The sequence below is a fragment of the Gallus gallus genome, chromosome 2 (genome assembly GCF_016699485.2).
Source record: "Gallus gallus isolate bGalGal1 chromosome 2, bGalGal1.mat.broiler.GRCg7b, whole genome shotgun sequence".
In the NCBI taxonomy this organism is placed as follows: Eukaryota; Metazoa; Chordata; class Aves; order Galliformes; family Phasianidae; genus Gallus; species Gallus gallus.
In genome coordinates, this window is record NC_052533.1 from 137092889 (window position 1) to 137115956 (window position 23068).

At 45.7% G+C, this 23068-nt stretch overlaps 1 protein-coding gene and 1 long non-coding RNA gene across 7 annotated transcripts; one reads left to right on the forward strand and one right to left on the reverse strand.

Annotated features, from left to right (window-relative positions):
• Positions 1–641: 641 nt before the first annotated feature.
• On the forward strand, positions 642–18732 carry LOC112531900. 4 transcript variants are annotated; one of them, XR_005857656.2, is made up of 5 exons: positions 642–9032; positions 10008–10460; positions 15823–15975; positions 17648–17721; positions 17863–18732. It is a non-coding gene; the product is annotated as an uncharacterized LOC112531900 (long non-coding RNA). The 4 variants fall into 4 exon arrangements; XR_005857655.2 differs by having other exon boundaries at positions 10008–10456; XR_005857657.2 differs by lacking the exon at positions 10008–10460 and having other exon boundaries at positions 642–8328; positions 8826–9032.
• KLHL38 (kelch like family member 38) lies at positions 15165–22310 on the reverse strand. Of its 3 annotated transcripts, none has more exons than XM_040685864.2 (4): positions 22184–22310; positions 20134–21605; positions 18599–18704; positions 15165–16967 (listed from the first exon to the last, which is right to left on the reverse strand). In XM_040685864.2, exons 2-4 carry the CDS (start codon positions 21481–21483, stop codon positions 16681–16683), a joined length of 1743 nt encoding a protein of 580 aa, XP_040541798.1. In that variant the 5' UTR covers positions 21484–21605; positions 22184–22310; the 3' UTR covers positions 15165–16680. The 3 variants fall into 3 exon arrangements, with proteins under 3 accessions (XP_040541798.1, XP_040541789.1, NP_001376390.1); XM_040685855.2 differs by having other exon boundaries at positions 20134–21503; positions 22154–22310; NM_001389461.2 differs by having other exon boundaries at positions 22154–22310.
• Between the last annotated feature and the right edge of the window lie 758 nt (positions 22311–23068).

Genomic DNA, 23068 nt, shown 5'->3' on the forward strand with positions numbered 1-23068 from the left:
ACTTTGTCAGGGAGGTTTTGTCTTTATCAGTGAAATGGCTCAACCAGTTGGCAACATAATGGATTAACTACAGGTTCTATAAAGCTTAACACGTACAAAAGCCAGCTTCTCTACATGTTAACCTGATTTTCTAACTAACTGTATGCATGGTTTTAATTTACTTTATCTTCTACAGTCTAGCAGAAGCAGCTGGTCTGGTAGCAAGCTGTTTTTTTAACCCTTAGAAAATGCAACACAGCTGATGCACAAGGTCATGGCTGAGAGAAACTAACCTGATGTAAAGGACGTTCAGAACAGCACAAAAATGAGCCCACACATAAAAGCTTTAAGTGGTACAATGTTATTCCTGCAGTTAAACTGACGCAGTGTAATTCAGGCCATTCATCTTGTTTGTAGGCTGACAGAGAAGGATGAAAATGAAAACTGGCAGATACCAGAGCTTCAGCCCAGAATTTAGTTCTTGGAATAAATTCCAGAATGAAAGCCTGGTCCTGAATGTAGAAGCCCATCCAGTAAATGGTTGATTCCCTCTGCTGGGAAGTCATAAAAGACATCATTTTCACCAGCGACAAGAACTGATATCTCTTCTCAGAAAACTTGATTGTGAACTTCAGAGGCATCATGTTGTGTACAGTGTTCATCTCCCTGGCATGTTGGACCAAAAAATAGTCAATCCATAATAATCTGCTAATTCGCCGTAATTCACATGTTAAGCCATCTGGCCCCAAAAGTCACCATACAATGCACAGGACGATTTATCCCCTAGCATATGCAGCCACAGCATGTGTTGGTGCTGCAGGTGGGACCAGAAGTGCCCCCATCTCGAGCAAACGACAGCGTTATCCCCAGCACACAAGTGTGGATCCACAGAGACAGCATTTGGAGCACAGAGGAATCCTGCTGTCTCCCATTAAATGCTTCAGTCAACTTTCTTTTTCCCCCAGCTAAAATGCCCTGCAGCTCTAGGGGTAGACTTTGGATCTCAAAGCTAGAAAGCTTCCACTGTAGCACAAGCAGTATCCTAAAATAGAGAAATGAAAAACCAGAAACGTTGTTTTCCTCTTGCAGAGGGTTTGCAGTGAGAGACTGCTGAAATGGCTCACTCCCAATTGCTTCTCCTGACCTCCTGCGCTCAAAAGATCTCTCATCCTGAGGTCCAGAGGGACCTTGATATTGTGCCTATGGCTCTGGTGTTACCAGAAACCACCTTAAGGTAACTGAGCACAGGGTTTGGTCTTTATGAATCAGTTTTAGGGAAGCTGACAGCTACAAATCCCCATGTTTTTGTTCTGCTGAAAGCAGCCTGAAGATCTAAATTTAACAGTTGATTTCACAATACTCATTTTTCACTGTAAGTAAAATCACTCTTGAAAAATAGCACATAAGAGGAAGGAATATATTCTCCGGATGCTCGAAAAGCAAACCAAAAAAAAAGCAAACAGGATAAATGTATCCTCTTTCACCATTCAGATTGCTTCTGATGGCATAGATTTCTACTTGAGATCCTGGGGTGAATTCTGTGAATAAAGATGTCAGTTACAGAGCACACTCATAATTCCTGACCCCATTTAGGAGGGAGATACAGCACGGATCTCCAGTATTCTGGTCAAGGAAAGCAATGCCTGCAGATCAAATCTGAGACATGAATGGTTTTTTCACATTAGCGAGACAGATTTCTCCAGTATAAAAGAGACTTCTTCATGCACACAGTTATTCTGATAAATTTCCCTATGTAGACAAGTAATCACTATCACTTACCCCACACTCACATAACTGCAGTGTAATGAGGCCATAAAGTGGATGTAAATATAATTTGTACTCCAGGAATGGCATAAATCACCCTCACATTATGAGGCAATTTATTGTAAATGAGCGTGAGGCCTCCCCAGGGAAAATCTGTTTCAAAGAGTGACAAATGGCATCTTCTGCACATTGCTTCCAGATAGCATTTGAAACAAGGTCTGCTTTCACACAAGCCAGTGTAGATACAGAGGATGCCTCCTGCTCCTCCTCATGCCTTCTCAGCAGCCCACCAGGCACCACAGGCACGGCCAGGCAAATTCATTGGAGGGCGTAAGATGTGCATGTGTCCTTGGAAGCACAGTTTTTATTTGGGAACATCTAGGAAAGCGCTGGAATTTAGCCTGGCCCTTGAGTGCCAGCGGATTTTGTCAGTCTGGTATTTAGGAAAAAAGTCATTGCAGTTAGAAACTGAGCACAGCAGAGAAGAGACACCAAGAGGAATTGCGCAGAGGCTTCGGTAATACAGTGTGCCACGTCACAGCCTCCTGCAATAGGAGATGTGCACCCATTGTGGTTCAGGACTTGCCTTTCGCCATGTCCTGATGGTCCAGGGGATGACAGACATGTCCCCTCTCTCTGTGCAGATGTATGACTGTATGGGGGTTCGAAAATGACTACTGGGGGCATAGGCATGGCCCAGACCACCCTTCTGGGTCTGGTCTCAATCTCCCCCACCTGGAGTCCTCAGGGTGCCATCCAGACCAAAAGAGAGAGACCCTTCCCAAGATGGTAGGATGCTTAAGCCTGCAGAGTACTTCCATGGAGGTGACATCTGTGGCCCACCTCCTCTCTGAGTGTATTCTCTCCCAGGGAAGCTTCTCATGTATTCAGCAGAAGAGCTGCTGGCAGGAAGGCTGGCTCTGCAATGGGCGGTGTGGATGTGGCAAGCAGCTGGGTGCGGCTGAACGAGCTGCAGTAATAGCAGAAGAATGCAACGTGCCTCCTGGGCTGCAAGGCAGCTTGTGAGCAGGGTTGGCCCTGCATGGCTCCCCTGCCACGTGATGGATGAGCAGGTGGTGTGGCATGTTGCTGCTTTTCACTCATTGTCAGGGCTTGCTGTGGGAAGTGACGTGCTGCTGTGCCCTCAGGTGTCCAGCTGGAAAATCAATTGAGCTCTGCCTGGGCCATCAGCTCTTGTTCCCTGACCACAGCCATCTCCTTGGGAGAGGCAGAGATTGATAAACTTCACTGGGAGGAGCTGAAGCAGAGCTGAGCGTTTGCCCTGTGGTCAGGTTTGTGCAACAGTCCCACCAGCAGTCCCACCTCATGTAGTTTTGCTCCATCTTGCTTCCTCTCTCTTCTGCCTCAGGTAGGAGCCCAGTCTTCAGGATGTAAATGGTAATAAGAGCAACTCTTTTCATATCAGTCCTGAGCCTCAAGCTCACCAATCACCTGGACCTTCGGTTCAGAGCATACTGCAGCTTCTCTAGACTGCCTCGTGTCTGCCTTGATTCAGTGCTGACCTCCTAGTCTTTCCTAGGCTCACTCCTGGAAAACGTTGGGCTTGACTCTGCCTTGCCATATTCACATTTACTCAACATGGGAAGGCCTTTCTGTCTTTGGTCCCAGCACTTTCTGGGAGACAAATACTCCCCATTATAACAGACTTCACATCTGCCTTGGAAAACCAATGGGTTCAGGGCTGAGCTCCAGCCATGTAGAGCCACAAGCTGTTTGTGTAGGACCTGCAAGTCTGGAGAAATTTCATGCTGAAGCTGTTATTTTGGGTGTTCTTCAGCCAGTGTTGCCTACCCGTTGTGCCCGAGCTAGAGTTTAATTCATCTGTATGGTTTGAGGTGAGGCTGTTGATGAAAATTAAGAAAACGTAACATCTTATGAGAGACCCCTCGTGGTACTGGAAGTGGTTTTGTCTATGAAGGCCAGCTTGTCAGATGGAATTTGTCAGTTTAGCATCAGTTTAACATCAGTGAGGCTTTGTTGACTTGCGCACTCAGAGGATTGGTTCCAGCCCCCGGTCTGTATGGTTTTATAGCAGATAATGAATGCAACATGTTGTGCTTGCTTTTCCTCCCCTTCTCTGAAGCTGCAGTGCTACTGACCTGAAAATGTTTTCCCACTATGAAACTTTCAATTAGGACACAAATCCTTTTTAAGTTGCTGAATGCCACACGCTGCCTTCTCTCTGTGTGGGAACAGCTCCACTGCACCAAGAGGAGGTGTCATCTTGACGGGATAGTGATTCCTTGTGGCACTGACTCATAGCTGGTACCTTTGCGCTCATTTTCACATCTTCCTCCTGATCCTGTTTTAGGCTGCATTTCCATTACTCCTCCACCCTGGGGGAGGAATCCTCAGCCAACACAGATCTAACCCGGAAACCACAAAGGCTGAAAAGCTCTCTCATAGCAGTAATGATACCGTGTTTCCCTCCTCTGCAGCTGCATTTTGAAAACAAAAGACCAAGAGGCAAAGTTGCCACCTACAAGCAGAACTTGCAGCTCTGTAGTCATCGGGGACTTGTGCAAATAGACTTAACCCAGATGCCAGGGAACATGCTTCCTATTGGCGCCAGGGAACATGCTTCCTATTGGCACCAGGGACCGACAAGAACCAAAACTATCGCCTAATCTCGGGGGAGAACAAGGTCCATTTTTTTGCATATTTAGCAAGGACAGGCTTAGACATGAGCTGAGAATTTAGCTTCATCCAAATTTTATTTGCAGTATTTGTGACCAGCAGTTTGGGCCAATCTATTGTAAAAAAAAAAAAAACAGCTGGGAATATCTGCAAAATAAGGTGGCACACGCACTTCCACTTGGTTGCAACTCTGTAGATACTCATGTCTGTGCACATATTCCTGCTGCATGAAAGATTTCTTATCGAAAAGATCGATGAAGAACAACCAGTAGTTAGATGAGTCCATTATTTCAAATGAAATGTAGATGAGTTGAAGTCTATGCGCTGATGAATTCTTTTTACTACAATGTTTTGCTAGGCCAGGTTTATTTGTGTACTTTTGGGCTAAGTGCTAGTACAGATAGTACTTTTGAACTGGCAAACAGTAGGTGATTGACATAAGACAGAAGGCCTGATTTCATCAAGGCTTTGGTATGCCACTTGCTGGAAAATCTATTCTGATAAGTGCCACCCAGTGTTATTAAATGTGGCACTGGAAGGTAAACTAAGTCCCTGCCAAGGAACTGCCATTGTGAACTTGTTTGCTCTCTGTTCATACAGACAGGCCTGATGTTAGTCGTTAATGGGAAAAGGTCAGTGGGACTAGGAAGGGCTTGGCTGCATCTGGCTTTAGCTTCTGAAATCCCCAGCCACATAGCAGCAGTGTAATTCTGTAAGCTTAGTATGTAGAAGTCCAGTTCTTCCTTCTCTTGGACAAATTCAAGAGCATGAACTGGAAGTAAAATATGACCTAAAGCTATGTGGTATTTCACGTGCACTTGATGTCTCAGTACTCCATGTGAGAAGTAGGACGGTGGAGAATCAAGTTGGTGTCCACATGAGCTGCTTCTGAACACCTGACACCCCTCCCCTCTACCCAAGGCTGTCTGAAATGCCTATGGAAAGCTCTTCCAAGAATTCCTTAATACTGTATTTCAGATGTCATGCTATTTGTTTTCTTCTTCACCTGCTAGGAGTTCACTGCCTTAGCTGCCCAGGGCTTGATAATCTTCTCTGGATCAGTATGCTCTGCTTGGATTTCTGTCGCCGCCTCTGTGTGACCTGTCCTCTGCTGGCCAGACACTTGCAGGCTCACGTGGGGCACCCACGCTTGGATGGAAACACTGGAATGGGTTATTTCTTCTGAGTTGATCAGATCACACCTGCACCACCCTCAGATAAGGGCATCATATCAAATAGCGCTTGGCGCTCCTGAATGCATTTGTCTTCTCCAACTTATGAGGTAGGGAAGAGCTATTTTCTCTCTGGTGTGGAAAGGAAACAGGAGAACTGAGACGCCAACGCCCACATCTACAAAGGTATTTAAGCTCTCTCTGGGATCTGAGCATCGTGGCCAAGTGGTTCGTTGATAGTCACACGCAGTCTGGGACAGCAGGTGTCTAAAGCCATGCTTCCAAAGTCCTAAGCTACAGCCCCTATTGCAAGGATTGAATTTCTCCAAAACTCCTTTCAGGACCAATTCTAAGAAAGGGCTGACATTGCTGGTGCCAGTTCCTCTGGTTACTTTCCATGGTGCCCCTTGTCCCCAGACTTGCTGTGCAGGGTCCTTTACAGGGGTTGCTCTCAGCACCTCGTGGCACCCATCTCTGCTTGTTCGTGGTGGGTGCTGTGGAGGAAACCACCTGTTGCTGTAAATCTGGTGGCGTTTCCTCATCTCTTCTGCATCCCCTTTCAGTTGCTGTAACTACATCTGTGTGACCTGTTCGCTCCTGCTATGTAGAAACTTAGGCAGTCACACGGGGACATATGGGGTAACTTGTACTCCCCTGACCCTGTAATTATAGAAGGGTCAGTTTATTTCCAGAAAGTATAGCTTACATATGGTTTTCCTTTCATTATTTTGGATGGAGCGACCTGTCAGCTAGAAGGGCTCTGCTTGTTCCCTCTAGCAACAGCAAGTAAATACCTGACCTATTTAGAAAAACATAAAGGAAACAATAGAGACCTGGAGAAATCTTTGGATGCAGGATGCTTGCTGAACTGTGTGTGACCCTCTGAAGAGCAACATTAGCTTAAAATATTAGTACATGTTATTTAGTGAAGATAAAAGAAAATTAGAGAAAATATACAAGGCTTGAGGTCAAAGGTTCCTGTGCAGTCCATTTCCCATTGAAATCAAATGGCCAAAATGAAGAGGTCAGCAGAAGTTTGCTTGAATTTGGATTGAGAGAAAACAAAGAAAGCTCCTTGCTCACTCCAGGGAGTGCTGTTATCAAGAAGATCTCATCATAACAGAACAAGGCCAGGATTTTCAAAATTAATTAATTGGTTTGCTTGCCTCTCTTGAAATGGGCAGAGCAGAGCAGCTTTTGGGAAGGTGTGAGAAGCCGCTGAGCACCATGGAGACCCGTGCTTATGCTAGAAGTGTTAGCCAATACCTTGAGTGTGCTTTGCAGTATTTGACCCATCTACTGTCAGATCAGACTCCAGGGGATAAATTAGAGAATTTTGACATGGGTGAATGTAAAGTCTTTCCTTCTGCCATCTTGGGCATCTCTGCTCTGCATCCCTTTTTGTGCCAAGGCAGGAACATAATGTCCAAAGAATGGAGATGCCTCGTGTGAGTTTTAAGATTTCAGGATGCACTGAGCTCACCAATGCAGGTGGTGAGTGCAGAGACCTCAGGAGTGGTGCTTGGAAGACAAGGTTGAAGGACTCCTGCGGTTCACAAATGCTACTTTGGAACTGGATAGTTGAGTACTGCCAGTTCCTAGAATCAGCTTAAAGTTAATAGAGTGATGGCAGATGCCCAAACATCCTCACAATCCTCTGTCTGCAGGCAGTTTTCATCACAGTACAGACAAAATAAAATGGTTTTTAAAAGCAACACACCCTGCAGGTCTCTGTCCTCGCCACCGACTATATGAAATTTAAGCTACCAAAAGAGAAAGGGGGAGGGAGTGAATTCTTACAAATAACGTAATTGGATAACCTTGAAAGTGTCAAAAATGTGTGAGACTTTGATACATTTTTATCCTCTTAAAATAAAACAGATGCTGAGGGGAGGCTATCATAAGGCATCTCAGCAAGGCTGGTGCAAAATACTGAAATAGCTGAAATATTTGCTTTTTTCCAAGAGAAAAGCTAAGAATGGGCTCCCCAGGGCAGTGGGCACGGCCGTGAGCTGCTGGAGCTCATGGAGGGTTTGGACAGTGCTCAGACAGTGGCTTGAATTTTGGGTGGTGCTGGGGTGGAGGCAGGAGTTGGACTCGATGATCCTTGTGGGTCCCTTCCAATTCATGGTATTTTATGACTTCCAATTGATCTGAATTTTGAAATAAGGTTTCAGATGACTTCGAATGGATGCTTTTCACATCCAGGAACATGGTGAGAGACTTCTAGCTTACGTGAGAGATTGCCTTCAGGCAGAAGAGCCATTGCTTAAGTAGCAGCATTTCTGCTCCATAGGCATGACACTACATGTGTTCGGGTTCTTTATATAAGGCCATTCTTCTCCTGAAGGGTCTGTAACTCCATATTTAATCCACTCTTGATTTCAGTGGAAGGTAGCGTACAGAAACAAATCGTAAATGACAGAAGGTGGGGGCGAACTTCAGCTCTATTCTGTAGAATCGGTTTTCCTAACATCGGCAGTCTTTAGAGGAGCATTTATTATTTTTTGGCAGCCTCGCTCAGAATCAGAGCTCCATTCATTTTATGCCTCCCTGTATTTACCCAGCAGGTCATCAGTTCATGTAAGTTCATCGTTATGTTCATTTAAGAGCGCAGTGTTCTGTTACTGTAGGTGTGGTTACTTCATAAATAGCAGATAGCTGCAGTGGGACTGTACAGAAGCTGCCTTTGGCAGTTCACGAGAGACAGCATTTTTTCAGGCTTTGGATGATTTGTTTGCAATACCTCTGTGGGGTGGGTAGCATCCTTGTTGTAATGGTGTGGCAATGGAGACGCAAAAGGAGTGACATATTTTGCTGATGATCACGCAGCAAGTCCTTTCTCACTTGACTGCCACCTAACTCTGCTACTGCTGCAAACTGAGAAACTAACCCTCATGTCCACTAGTAGTGATAATGGGAGTTAAAATATGAAATATGCTAAGAAATGGATGTCAGGAGAGTCCCATCTGTTCACCAGGCACAGCCTGTCTCCCTAGGGATGCTTTGCACTCTCCTGAAAACATAACCTAATCCCATGAGCAGATAAAAGGTCAGACAGTGAGGAAAATGTGCTCCTGAGCTTCTGACTCCTTTAACTCCTTCCGTGTCTTGGACAAACCTCCTCTCTCTCTGAGCAGTTAACTGAGTACAGATCTCAGTATTCTCCTCCCTACGGTTTATTATGAATTTATGAGGAAAAAAATCCAATCCCTTCAGCTATGAAAATCACCCTCCTTTGTCTATAAATAGGTTTAACCTCTTAAACTGTGTCAGATGCTGCTGATTCACCAATCTGATCTAGATCTTCAGACGTTCTCTGCTCCTGCAGCTCCAGGGCAAGCGACTCATGCTGTCTACAAGCGCAATATCCCGCTGAGCCTGGCAGAACCACGATTGTGCTGACAGTGCCTGCAGATTTCTACTGAAACCTGGGCAAGAGATTTTCTCCAGATCCAGGTGAGCTCACCAGCATCCTGCAGCCCCACACGCTGTGCTGTGTTTACATGAAAATCCATGCATTTGCACACAAGTCCGGCCACAGGTCAGCAGAGGAAGAATGTGTTATAAAATCAAAGAAATATGATAAAGGCAAAACCCGGTTGATACATGCAATCACTTCCCCAGCTGCATTTTCCTAGCAAACCTAGCAAGGTTTGTCTGTCCTGCCTGTCACCTTATTTCTGAAATTGCCTTGGAAATCTGAAAGAGAAATGCTGAAGTATTTTCAGTCAATCTAAGTGGTTTTTATAGTTTGTATCTGAAAATCAGAGAGCCCTACCTGGCTTAGTGTTCCTTCCTCACCCTGTAAAGCAGAGAAAAATCACATTCTCAGGTTGGATTTTTTTTGCCAGTTGCTGGAGCTGTCCCAACCCTTCTGCTACCTTTACTGGGGAAGGGGAATATCTGGATGTTGAAAAGCAGCAGAAAAATCTCTTTTCCTATATATGCTTTAGGGTGACAGTGTCCTTCCTGCTGTGGGGCACCTGGAAGCAGAAGAGGATGGCGTTAGCTGATGCCTTGCTGCCACTTATTCCATGCTTCCCTGGGCCTTAGCGCTTGTCTGGTCTCATTTGTGTGTGATTGTGTGCTGGTCACTGTGCCAGGAAGCCACTGGGAAGAGCTAAATTTTATCTCAGGTGTACTTCAGTTATCCAGGTTAAGGTTTAAGGTGTTGCTCTTGCCTAATGAATGAGCTGGATGCTCTGAAACTCTGCTGATAACACTCTGAGGATCCTCTGTGTCCTCTGCTCTGCATCCCTCGTAAAATCTTTAGTGTAAAGACTATTGTATTTTACATTGCTATCACAAGTAATGGACTCTTGGCTTGAAACTATGATTGACTGTGCATGTCATATTTTATGACTTTAAAAACATAAGATTAAGCTTGGAAGGGCAAATGCAGTTTTGGCTTCTCTATCATTTACATTTCAGTCTGCAGGCAACCCTTCTTTCACTGGGTGTTATTCTGCTGAGAACATTTCCAGAACCCTCTCTGACTGGAGAAGAAACTGACTACTTTTACTGACAGTTGTTTGAAATTATCATGAGCAAAAAGACAACTCCTGTAGGCTCTAAACAGAGTCTCTCATCTAGAAGCCTTTGGGACTTCAGTCAGCACCTCTCAAGCCCAAGTACAGCTTTCTTATAAAAAGGACTGGATTCTTCCTTAAATATCACAGTTTCTTGAAGGACATCCACAGGACTTCTCTGTTTTCACAGAATCATAGAATCATTTAGGCTGGAAAACACCTTCAAGATCATCAACTCCAACCATCAGCCTGAACTACTGAGTCCTATCACTAAACCATGTCCTTGTTCAAGGCTTGAGCTGGTGCCTGGTTAAGCTGCTGGGAGTCTTCTCCTTAGGATGTCCTGTCTATGTATGTATGTACTGCTTGCATGAGCATGAGTTGGTTCATGCTGTAGTTGGGGAAATTTGGGATCCTATTAATAGTTAACCCATGTGCAGGCTCCCTTTAAAGGGGACCCAGGGCAGAAGAGTGGCCTAAAGCCCACAGCTGTGGGCACCATAGTCACAGCCTGGGTGACAAGAAGTCCTTCCAGGCCTTTGCAGAGGACAAACCCTGGGAAAACACATGGCAATGGCAGCAGGAAGAGCTGTGCTCTGCCGTTGGTGTCCTATCCGTGAACCACAGTGCAGAGCAGTGGAGTCTCCTCCAGGGCTCAGCCCTTTGCGTGCTCTCAAGGGATGCCATCCTGCCAGGTGGCAGCGGGCAATGGCCACTCATGCCCTGATGCCCTGCACTGGTTTCCTGTGTCACATTTGATAATGCTGTTTATGCCAAAGGCAGAATTTTCCTGACAGGGGCCATGCTCTGTAGTGCTCGGGCTGTCTTTAAGAGTAAGAGCCCTGCCCAGGGAACAGATAAACAGAACAATGTTTGAGCCTCTGGTACTCTTTAAAGTCATTTTCTGGGAAACGTATGTGTCATAACAACATAAAGCAGGCATATTTCCCTTGCTTTCGATCTGCCTGGTGCCAGGGTCTACGTCATTTCAGCACTGAAACAGATCCAACAAGTTCATGGTAACTTTGCTCTCCCCAGAGCTGCCTCTTTTGCCCCCCTAGTTTGTACTTGCCTCTTGCCTTGCAGCAGCTTTCCTCACCCCTGTCAGGGAACATCACATCTGTTATGGTTAATATCTCATTTTCACGGGAAGCCCTTGGGAACTGGGCCCTTATCTCCACATACCATACACATCAAAACTGTTTAATCAACCCTATTAATTCCAGGGCTGGCTGCTGATCTGGATAAAACACTGTGCTTTCCCAGCACCAAAGCTTCATAGCCAAGCTGCACATTTCAGCAGCTTCCATAGAGATTTCTCTCTGCTCCTCAGGGCTGGACACATTCATCCACTGTCCCCCTGCTCCTGTAGAAAGGTGTCTAGACTCTGCACTAAGGGTCTGGTCGATTTTGTTTGTTTTGCCAGACCAGGAGCATCCCACTACCTTGAAAACTGGGGTTTTAAAAGCAGTTGAGAGTCCCAGGTGTTATTTTCTGCAGTCTTGGGGTGTCATTGCCACTTCAGGGCACCCACAGAGCACATCTGCTCAGAATTTTGGTCTGAGAACGTGCAAGAGGAAGGAGAAACTTCATCAAGGAGCCAAGTCCAGGGGAAATTGGTCCTTAAGGCTGTGGCATCAGTGAAGCTGAGGAAGGGGACGTGCCTCTGCTCTGATCCAGTGTGTCTGCTTTAGGGAGGTGTGGTGGAACATGGCTCATTCAACAAGACTCAGAAACAGTCTTAGGAAGACTGCATATGGGAGGACTGGATAAAAGAGGATGGGTTATAGATAGATATCTCCTGACCAGATGAAGTGGTGGACCAGTTTCTGCCACCTTTCCCCACCTCCAGCAGTATTTCACCCTGAGCCTGAAGCGTCTCCAACAGCTGTGGGGATGCCTCGTGATTACAACACTTCCAGGTACGCAGCTGAAGGCTTGGGACTTCTTGAGACGTGCTGCTCCTTGCTCTTCTCGGAAAGGGTTCTCACAACAAGAAAGCAACGCAGGCAGACAAAGAGCCACATGGCAAAATGACAAGCAGCAGCTGGAGCACGCGGGCAGCTCACAGAGTGACAGGGCAGTTGGGCTCCTTGCTTTTCTGCTGCTGTTTTGGAAACCTCAGTAAACAGAAGAGCCCAGATCAATCGCAGTGCTCCGGCACAAACTCTGTGCAGCCCCACTGACTTCAGTGGCAAAGCCTGAGATCCATACTCCTTCCTATGCATCATGCACAAGCTAGTCTGAAAAAGCTGCTGAAAACACCACTAGCAGCCCACTAGTTAGCAGGTCTCAGCTTGTTGCAGCGAGGAATTTGTGCTCATTTGTGCCATGAAGAATACGAGTGTTTAACGGCTGCAGGGGAGCTTTCCAGCAGCTGGAAAAAAGAAAGTATGGATGTTTATATTTTGAAAGAAGGGATTGTTTTTGCCGCTCTCAATTATTAATGTCTCTCAGGTCAGGCTAAGGAACAACGCCAGGGATAAGTTACCCCGTGTACTATTCAGATATGCTCTCCCCAACTGTTTCCTTCTCGGCCAGAGGATTCACCTCGCAGTGAACTCCTCAACGGCTGGAAAAAAAGACTGATGGAGGCTGAACTCGGTGTGCCCGTTTATTTATGCAGCAACAGCTTTTCGACTTTGTCAGGTGTGTTTAATCAAAAAGAAGCAGGAAATGCATTATAATTATAAACACATATTAGTGCACAAGCAAAAGGCCGCCCTTGGAAAGGATTGCGTTGTTTGAGAAACGGTTACAGTGAAAAAACACAGGCTTAACCTATGGAGCTCTTTGCTAAGATCAAAGCGGTGCTGCCTACTGCCATGAGCTGTCTGGGTGGTGGGGTTCAGCTGTGGGCTTCCAGCGAGGGAAGTGGAAGAAGGTTAAAAAGCAAGTGCTATCATCTTTCTTTTTTCTTTTGCCTAAAACATTTTCCCTAGCCTAAAAAAATGACTCAAACGTTAAATATTTGCTGTTAAAATTAATAGAATTAGTGAAGATTCCAGCTGAGAACACAATAATTAGGGCCCGGTCCAAAGCCCATGGAGAAACTCATTGTTTGCAGCAGAATCTGGCTCGGGGCCCTGGTGAGACAAAGCGAAGATGGAGTTAAGGCACAGCCCTGGGACGGTTTGGATCCCCCGCAGTCTTTCCATGTGACTGTGCCCAAACTTGCACGCGTTCCTTAGTCCTGAGCACAACCAACCCCAAGCTGCTGCAAAAAGCAAATATCCCGCTGGGCTGCGCGGCTGGGTGCACTGTGGGTAAGATGCAGGAGGGATTCGATGCACTTCTTTGGCACCATTGTGCTGTGCTTAAAATAAAAAATAAAAAAATAACACAGACAAACTGGAAATTGCCCAAGGGAGAGGAACAGAAATGATCGGAGGTCCAGAAACATTACTTATGAGGCGAGATTGAAAGGGCTGGGATTGTTTAGTCTACAGAATTCAAAGTGCTAATAAACTTTAAAAATGTAAAGAATAATGTGATACCACAAAGGGTAATCAATCGCCCTTTAGCTATGTGGGGATAGCTGAACGTACAGCAAAAAAGATTTAGGTTGTTAAAAGCTGAGAGGTTAATAAAGCATTCTAGTATGTACGCTGGGGAGGGAGCAGAGTGTCTCTCATGGGAGATTTTCAATGCGCTGGACATGTTCGTGTGATGAGAGATTGGGTAACTTGCTGTCCCAAAGAGCTGCTTGCTTTCAGATCCAGTCCTACAGTTTCCATGATTTAGTGACCGTTGTGGGACACTCAGATATGAGACCTTGGAAGTGATGAGTCTTCACAGCCCAACTTGATTAGGGAAAATGCCAGCAGCTGCTCTGCCCTCAGAATCAAGGATCCTTTCTGCAAACCCTCATTTCTCTGGTTTCCACAGCTATTAAATAAAGAGCAATACCCACATCTGCGTGGAGCCATGATCATATTTATGAAGCATCTTGCTTCCATCCAGTGAGGAATTCCCATTGAATCGAATACTTGAATGCTCACACATCAGGATGATGAGACCTCTGGAAAAGCACATGATGATTCCGAAAGTGCTGGGGGTAGTGGTGGCCCTGCAGACCAGGTTCAGAGAAGTCTCCTGACATTGGAGAAAGGCTTGCCTCGCTGACCCCTGCTAGAAGAGCTTTCACACGTATCACCACTGAGCACAACTGCAAAGCATTTGGGAGAGTAGTAGATATTGCTCTGAGTGGACCAGGTGGTGGCCAGAGCCCAAACAGACAAGCAGCATCCCTTCTCCCTTTAGCTTCAGCCTTGAGGCAACATAGCCCTGCCCTGAAGGAACTGAGGGTGATGTGAGCTTCTTCAAGGGCCAGGGGAAGGATGCTGTGCTCAACACTGCTGTGACTGTTCCTTTTCTTTGCACTCCCTGTTTCCTGCCCAGTGTCAGTTACGAGAGGTACTATTTGGTCCTCGTGTGAAGACTGAGAAAATTGTTAGTTATATGATATGGGAATTAAGAAAATCTGTCTGCTTCCAAGCATAAACCAATGACTGTGACAATGATTTGCAAACACAGGGTTATGACCCCAAGTTGGCTTTTTTTTTTTCCTCATTACTGGGTACAGTCACGAGACTGGCAGGAATCTGTGTAAGCTACAATGTGTGGCAATGACTGGCGTCTCCCTGAGTCTTGGAGCTGAGTGGGTTCACAACAGGAAAAAGTTTGGGAAAGTGCCACTGAGAGTTTAGGAATAAACAACTCCCATGGGCAGGCTGTCCATAATTGGCCATGACAAGGCTTCTTTCTCCAGAGAGACAGAGTTGGCCTGTGAGGAAGCAGAATGAATCACCGCTCTGGTCCAATCTGGCAAGTGCTGTGATTTAGCCCTGCTTTGCACGGGAGGAGATGATGATATAGACTGAAAGGCAGGAGAACTGTAGCCAGAGACTTCCGAGCTGGGAGACGAGTTTGGGTTCCCACTCATTTCTTGTAGGTTTACTCAGATCCTTAGAAGGAAACCCAGGCAAAAACCACTGATACAAAAACAGTTCCCTTTATCAACAATGTAGAGGAGACAATGGGGACTCCTCAACACAAAGCCCATACAAACAAGAATAAACATTTTATTTTGCATTGTTAAAATAGCATTCAATATGCAAGTCCTCCTTCCAACCCCCAGCTTTGTTAACTATTTCTGTCGACCTTCTGCTTCCGGATACAGTTTTACAAGAGGATATCATAGAGGTTGGAACTGGTGTCCTGCAGTATGGTAATGACCACGTGGCTGTGCAGCCTCCTGTGAAGAGGAGGCTTGAGCGTGGTTTCCTCAAGCTACCCTGTGCCCTTGGAAAAGTCCCATTTTCTTCTGAATACGAGGAAAATGGTGTGTATTTTATGCTATTCTTTTCCTAGATGGTGATCACCAGATCTTACAAGCTCCTTGCTATCTCAACAATCTTACCAAGCCTACTAATCTGACAGCAGTTCATAGCCTGTTCAGTATCTGGTGATTAATCCCCTCCCATAAAAATACTGACAGAACCCCATAAAAATATTGGTGGAGCCAGAGCTGCTCTGCCAAGTGGCAGACTTAGATTTGCTCTTCTTGGAAAGCTGGTTTCCTGTCACTGGCATTGTCTCATCACTGCTTTCCAGTGGTTTGGAAAGAGGAGAAAGGGAAAAAAATGTTCCACCCAAATACATCATCTCTTTTACATCCCCTTTCCTCCATGTACTCTCGTTATTTCTAATTTCAGGAATACATCAGCTGAAGATCTTCCTAACCAACCCTACTTCTATCCCAAGTGCAAAGGAAAAAGGAAGCTTCCTTCAAAGCAAGATCCCTCCAAAAAGAAGCCACAGATAATCTTTATTTCCATTGTCCCTTCTCCCCCTCCTTTGGAGAGCAGGTAAATGAAACAAAAATCTTCACTGCAACATGAAAGAGAGGTAGCTCAAGGAAATCAAATCTACATCTTGTAATGTAAGCATTTAGATCAAAGCATCAGCCTTTTAATATTTTTATATCACTTTTCTATTGATATTAGAAACATTAGAACTATCTGTCTTAGAAGATGTTTACTGCCAATGCAGACAGATGCTTCCAGGCTGGCTACACATTCAGAGCTTGGGACTTCCTATTCCAAGTGTTGCTGCCACTGGAAATAGAAAACTTGGTCGGCTCCAAGCAGCAAAGGGTCATGACATGCAGCTGAGTAGTTCTGCTTCTTTGCACGCTAACATAAATGCGGGTTACCCAGATTTTACTTCCTCTGGAGGTACCAGCACTCCTATCTGCCTTTCACTTCAAGGTCTTCACAAAGCTAAATCCTGCACCAGGTTCCTACCCAGTCATTTTTCCCGCTTCCCCTTGAGATTCTGAGTAAGGCCTGAAGGCAGGACTTACTGAAAGCAGTACCACATGCAGTATTGGTCAGGTGAATATGGCATGAGCATGAAGGTCACGATCTTTCTGGCAGAGTATTTGGGGAGTGACCAACCCCACTAGGACCTTCAAGAACAAGAGTTGCTGGGACTCCAGGAGGATTCCCTGTACTCTATGCAGAGCAAGGAGGAAGAAAACAACAAACATTCTGGGAAGTACCAAATGTCATTCAGAGAAGGTTAGAACAGGGTACACACTGGAGTGTAAGGCACCCATGGTCAAAGAGTTTGTGTGGCAGTTTTCCCTTTGGTGTCCATGTGTCGGTCTCTGGGTCATAGCAGTCCAAGGAATCTGAGTCTTCGATGACATTGTCCACAGTGAGACATCGTCCTCCTGTAACATACAGCTTGTTCTTGATGACAGTGGCCCCGTGATGCATTCGCCTGTCCCTCATGTCTGCACATTTGATAAACTTGTTGCCTTTTGTATCATAAGCAATTATTCTCCGAGTGTACCCTAAATGCAAAGATGGAGATAGAAGAGACAGATGCGAATTAGGGTTAATGGCTCAGTTTATACTGGTACATAATTTGGCAGAACTAAGATATCTAAGTTGGGAAGTAACGATCTGTCACAGAACTGCTTGCCTGTCTACCTTCTTGTTTGTCTTCATCCTGTCTCCTATCACCTTGGCAGCTAAGGCTCAATGAGCACTGGTGGCAGTCAACCTATTGAACACACTTGGAGCTTGCAGTTTTCCATATGCACTTTTAGACGTCCTCAAGTATTTCTCTTTACCTAAAAGACTTCTAGAGCTTCACTGAGAAATACAGAAACCAATGGCATGTGGAAAGCCAGAAGGGACAGGGGGAGCAACAATGCCTTTTTGGTTTGGAGTTGTAGCTGTACACTAAATGATGCTGCATACTCAATAGTGTGGTCCCACTGCTGCTCATTCCATTCCTACACCCTCCATGTCACTTCTGTGTTGCCCACCATGCTGGCAGCCCAATGGCTGGCTCTTCCATGAGGGGTAGTTCAACCTCACATCACTGAGAGGTAGGGGCTGGTATGGGTCATGAGCAATGGAAGTGTGAAGTTTGTTCCCCAGCAGTAGCTTGTCTATGTATCTCTTGACTATGTAGATAATCAAGAAAGCCCATGGTAAACAAACTGCTTTGGGACTTGTTGTGCAGGCCTTGAATCGACTTTCCCTAACCTGATATCATCAGCAGAAGACTTGGGTGAATACAGGCTCTTCAGAAAGAAGGTGTGTTACAAAAGGTAGCAGTGGCCTCTTGCAGAGAAACACAGTGCTTTTGAGTCCTATGTTATACAGGTTCACTCCTCTGCTAATGCTTCTCTATGTCTCATTCTCTCTTAAATAATCTAACGTGCTTTCTCTTGCCAGACTCTGGTCAGTGAAGCTGCATTAAGGACTATGTAGTGCTGAACTACCAATGAGGTGTGATCTGTCAAAGTGCCATGGACAGGGACTGATTCTAGAGTTGAATAAGACAGAGAAGTTGCTCCTCTCCAGGTGGCTCATGCCCCTCCCAGGACATTTCTCCATTGCTCCCAGGGGGCACCTGCAGGAACAGTGGACCTCTCAACTCCAGCACTGAGCCCTTTAGCCCACCCATCCCAACAAACTGTCCATGTCCATGTGGTAACCATTCTCTTTGCCTTTCCAAGAAAAGCCATCAGAGAGGAACAAGCTGTGAGTAAGAGGAGGAGCAAAGCCCCATGCCTTTTTTCTTCCTATCTTTCTCTGCGGAGAAGTAACTCACATTGGCTTTTCCCCATTTTCCCCCACTTAAGGTCCTGCTAACAGAGTGAGAAGGTGCCTGTAAATAACTTGTCCCCACCACCTCCATGGCCTTGAGACCCCATGAGAGATGTGTATGGAGACTGGGCATAATTCACCTCCCCCTTACAAGTGCCACATGCTCTTGCAGCTCATATATGACTTTTGCTCCTGCAGCATGATAGCCATGCTCAGCATCAATGCTTCTCACCGCTGACATAGCTGGCTGCCACTCTGATGATCCCTGGCCAGAGCAGGGTCATCTTGAGCAGGAAGCATGCAAAATCCTGCAGGATCTGTACATGGGCAGGCAGGAGGGCGGGTGAGAAAGACCCCTTACCTCCCACGATGATAATCTGGTCTCCAATCACAACAGCTGGTGCACAGACGTTCTTCACCACTCTGGTCTCCATCCGAAACCACATATTCCTGGAGACATGGTAAACCTGACAAATAAATAAAGATGCACACACAGCTGTTTATGTTGTTTTTTGACTGGCAATCGTAATTACAGAGAAACTTAAGGTTTTTATTTTGTCTTAATGAATACAATCCACTGGCTTAAACTGCTGGGAAATTTTACCCACTCCTTTTTTCCTAGTATGTCCCCTTGGAAAGCATTTGTGTTCCCCTTGGATGGTCTGCTCAGCACGCACACTGAGGCAGAAAGTTTCTGTCATGTGCAAGCTTCTTCACTGGAAGTCTTCCTATGGCCACTAAATTGCTGTAACTCCTGGCTAACACTTTCCCAAAACTCAGGTCATATCCTTCATTTTCTAATTTTTCTGTGTAGTTATGCCTTCCTTCCCCATTTCCTGGGCAAACCAACTGCAATTTCACCTAGCTCTGCTGGCAGCCTGTGTTTGCCCTGCTGCTGCTATATTTGTGCTGTTGGATGGTATGCACTCAGGTTGGCAAAGAGACTTGTTGATGGGACCTAGAGTGTGATATCTAAGTCATCAATTTATGTGAGAAAAAGAGCTGCTGCCAGATGATGATCAGTCAGTCATCTGTATGTGGGTGACATAAACTTTTATGTCATGTCATCTGCTTCTCAGTATAGCAAATATCTTCAGGACATCTCCCCACACTGATAATCACATTTCCTTTGCCTTGATAATTAAATAGCGTTATCACTGTAAGTAGGTATCGTTCAAGTGCTGGCTGCTGTCTTGGCCTTTAATGATGCTTCTTAATTAAACTACCTAAGCCAGTGAAAAACACTCAAGTGGAAAGTAACATTGCATCACTAAAGCATCAAATCAGATAAGGAAGGATTTAATGTCTTTTACCCTCCTAATATAGCTTAACTACCAAAAGCAGGCGGAGAGCCAGCAACATGTGGCAGACTTTTAACACAACTGTTCATGTGAAATAACTGTCAGTTTAAGCTTTGGCCTTTTGATGAGTGAGAGTCTAATTGCTCTAATGGTCTCAAACTGACATCTTTGCTATCATTGCAAGGGAGCAGATGTGTAGCTGAGACCCCAGATTAGCTGCAGGCTGGCCAAACAGCAAGCACTGATTTGGTTGGGTGGTTACAGACGTGGAGGTGGTCATTGGGTCAGTTACTGCCTGCCATAGCAGCATCCACGGGAGCTCCCTAGACCTCCATAGGAAATTCTCATGCGACAGAGCCAGCACCAGAGGAAGGGCCTCGGGCCTTATGTCTGAAAAGTGTTCCGTGGAGAAAACGAAGGAACTACAATGCTCCTTAGAGACAAGACTTCCTTCAAGCAACGTGTGAGCTCGTCCTGCATGTTGCTGCAACTCACAACAAAGTTTTGTTTTGGAACTGACTTCCTCATCAAGGTGATGATGAACCACTGACTAATTTAGGTAAAACTGCCTATGTCGAGGAGGACTGACTGTTACCTGGATAAGCCGGACAGGGTTCTGCATAATGTCTTCTCCCCCAAAGAGGTACACCCTCTGGTCTTTGGCAGCAACAGCAGGGTGAAGGACAGCTACAGGCATGTTTGCCATGCTCTCGCAGGTGTTGTAGATGCTGTCATATCTTTCCACAGAATTCAGGATTTCTTGGTTTTCACCAATTCCACCGAATGATAAAATATAATTTTTATATGCCAAGCTTCTGTGGGAATAACGTGGAACTAGCATGGGCTCAACCAACCTCCACTGATTGAGTTTGAGGGAGTAAATGTAAATATTATCGCTGACTGGACTTTTCTTATTGCTAACAGGCATCCCTCCAAGCACATAAATATTACTGTGTAAGCTCACTGCAGATGCTTTGTACAGGCGTACAGGAAGTTTGGCCAGGCTTAGCCATTGGTTGGTCTTGTCATCATACAGCAGGACATCCCTTGTGGTCTGCTGGTTGTCCTTCCTGCCACCGATGATGATGAGGAACTCTTGGTTGGAGTATCTGCGAGGAACATGTACCATTGGCTTGATGTCAGGTGCGTTGGTGCTGTACAAGGAAAACATCTGTCTCCGAGCTGACTCGAGAATGCTCCTGCAAGTGGGTGAAGACTGAACAAGGGAGTCATTGGCAATGAAATGGAAGAGGAAAGTTGGATGGACGTACTGAAGCCGGACCTTCTTGAACAAGTCTTGGATGTAGCGCTGTCTTGCCTGGAGGTCATGCCGGATCCAGACCATCAGTGTCTCGAAGACCTGCTCCTCCTCCCCACACAGCTCATCATCCCCAAGGTAATCAAGGAGCTCCAAAGGACAGAGATCCTTGAGGTCCTCAGAAGAGGCCACTTCAGGAAAACATTTCAAAGCCATAGCCTTGGCTTTCTTATTCAGGCTTTGGCAGTTCAAGATTTTTGCCAGTCTGATCATGCTTAGACAGTTGTCAGGAGTCAGCGTATCTTGGAGGTAGGCAGAGCAGGCCTCAAACAGCTTAGCATACTGCAGCATGGACGCTGTCTCCAAGAGGTACAAGACATTCTCAGCAGATATGAGAATCTCCCCTGTGTAAATGTAAAGGATAATCTGGTCCAAAATTTCAGCGTCAATACCCTTCAGGGTGACTTTGGCTTGGTGACTCTCTTTGAAGTTGTTACAGAACATCGCCTTGAAGTACGGGCTGCTGGCAGCCAGCACGTTTCTGTGGCAGGGGACTTCAAAGCCCCCAGAGCAGAGGGTAACATCAGTCAGCATCCCGCTCTGCCGCAGCGTGTTCAGCTGCCTCAGCAGTTCGGAGGAGAAGTCCTGGTCTTTGAAGAGAAACTCCTCAGCAGATCTCTCCTCCATAGCAAAGAGAGAGATGAAGTCTGAACTTGGCAGAAAAAAACAAATTCTTAGCAGCTTTTATAGAAATATCCAGCTCCAAGGGAACAAATCAGGACTTTGATGTTGCTCTAAATATTCATTCGCTGTTATGCACAAAAATGGAACATGGGTTAAGCACAGTGGGAAAGTAATAAAGAAGCTAAAAGGTCACAAAGACCCTTTAAAATTTGTATAAATTTATCAGATAGATTGCAGCTCTAGGGTCAGCATTGCCTGCGTCTCTGGCAAGAAGCAAAAGCACTGAAGTTATCTCACTGATTTGGGATGAAAGCTGAACGGCCGAAGCAACGGGGAGGTTCATTTTAATCATGTCGAATAAATGCACTTGGGCATTTATTCACTATTTTAAAGTATTAGCAGTTTAGTAACTTGCGTCTCTTTCCCCTAGAGTTAGTCATTCCCAAAGAATGTAAATCTGGCAAAGCTGAACTCTGCAGCAGGGCTAACTAAACCCTAGAGACTGGGAATCTGCATTAAAGCAGTTATTTATTAACTCTGCTTAGCTGTGGTTTTCTTATGTTAATCAGACACACAATGACTAAATTAAGTGCCAGGCAGAGCAATCTGATGAGTATTTATTTCATGCCTAACCGCTTAATCTGCAGTGAAATCGTACGGTAGAAATGTTTACCTTCTGATGTCCTTCCCTGCATGAACTTACTCTCTGTCGCTTATTCTCTGCTGAGATTTTCCATAGCTAGAGCCTGGATAAAAACTATAAACCCACAGGACGTTTCTTTCAGTAGGTAAGTGATTCACAGAAGGTGATTTCTGGACGTGTTTATTCTGAAGTCACTTTTGCCGCTTTCAGGAGCTTTGTGCAGGAGCGCGAGACGGTGGGGCATTGTATACATTCCAGCGCTAAGAATAGGCACATATGGACTTCTCACAGTTATCACATGTGACGCCGCCGTTGCCTTTTGCAATGACCTGGCTGGTACTGAGCATGCCCGAGTGGTGTTATTCTGGCAAATGTTTACATATAATAAATAGACGCAGAGAGGAAAGTTCACTTATAAAAGTCCTGGCTGTCCGTTTGGAAACAGCAACAGGACCCTGTCCTAAATTGCCTGGGAACTTGAGAAGCCTGTAAACAGTCTGCAGCGCCTCGCGCTAGGTGATGCACTGTCATGTATTTTTGTGGAGCAAGGAGAAAGCAGAGCCTGCAGAGATCCTGGAGGGATGGACCGTGTCTCCACCTGATGGAGAGGCTTTGGGAGCACCTGTTGCTGTGGTCTGCAGTGGTGGGTGGGTAGGAGATCCTGATGCACTGGGACTCCTGTGACCATGGCACCAAGAGCGGACAGGGAGAAATATAGGAATGTATTGTAGAATCTTAGAGGCATGGAATCACCAAGGTTGGAAAAGACCTCTAAGATCATCCAGTCCAACCATGCACCTACCACCAATATTTCCCCACTAAACCATGTTCTTCAGTACAGCACCTAAATGTTTCTTGAACACCTCCAGGGACAGTGACTCCACCACCTCCCTGGGCAGCCTGTTTCAGCACCTGATCATTCTTTAGGAGAACAAATTTCCCCTA

Coding starts and splice junctions, on each gene's coding strand:
- KLHL38 (XM_040685855.2), bottom strand. CDS start 22,175: ATGCAGGGAAGGACATCAGAAG. Junction 21,504..22,153: donor GCAGGGAAGGACATCAGAAG/GTAAACATTTCT, acceptor TGCCAAGTTCAG/ACTTCATCTCTCTCTTTGCT. Junction 16,968..18,598: donor CCAGATTATCATCGTGGGAG/GTAAGGGGTCTT, acceptor CTTTGCATTTAG/GGTACACTCGGAGAATAATT.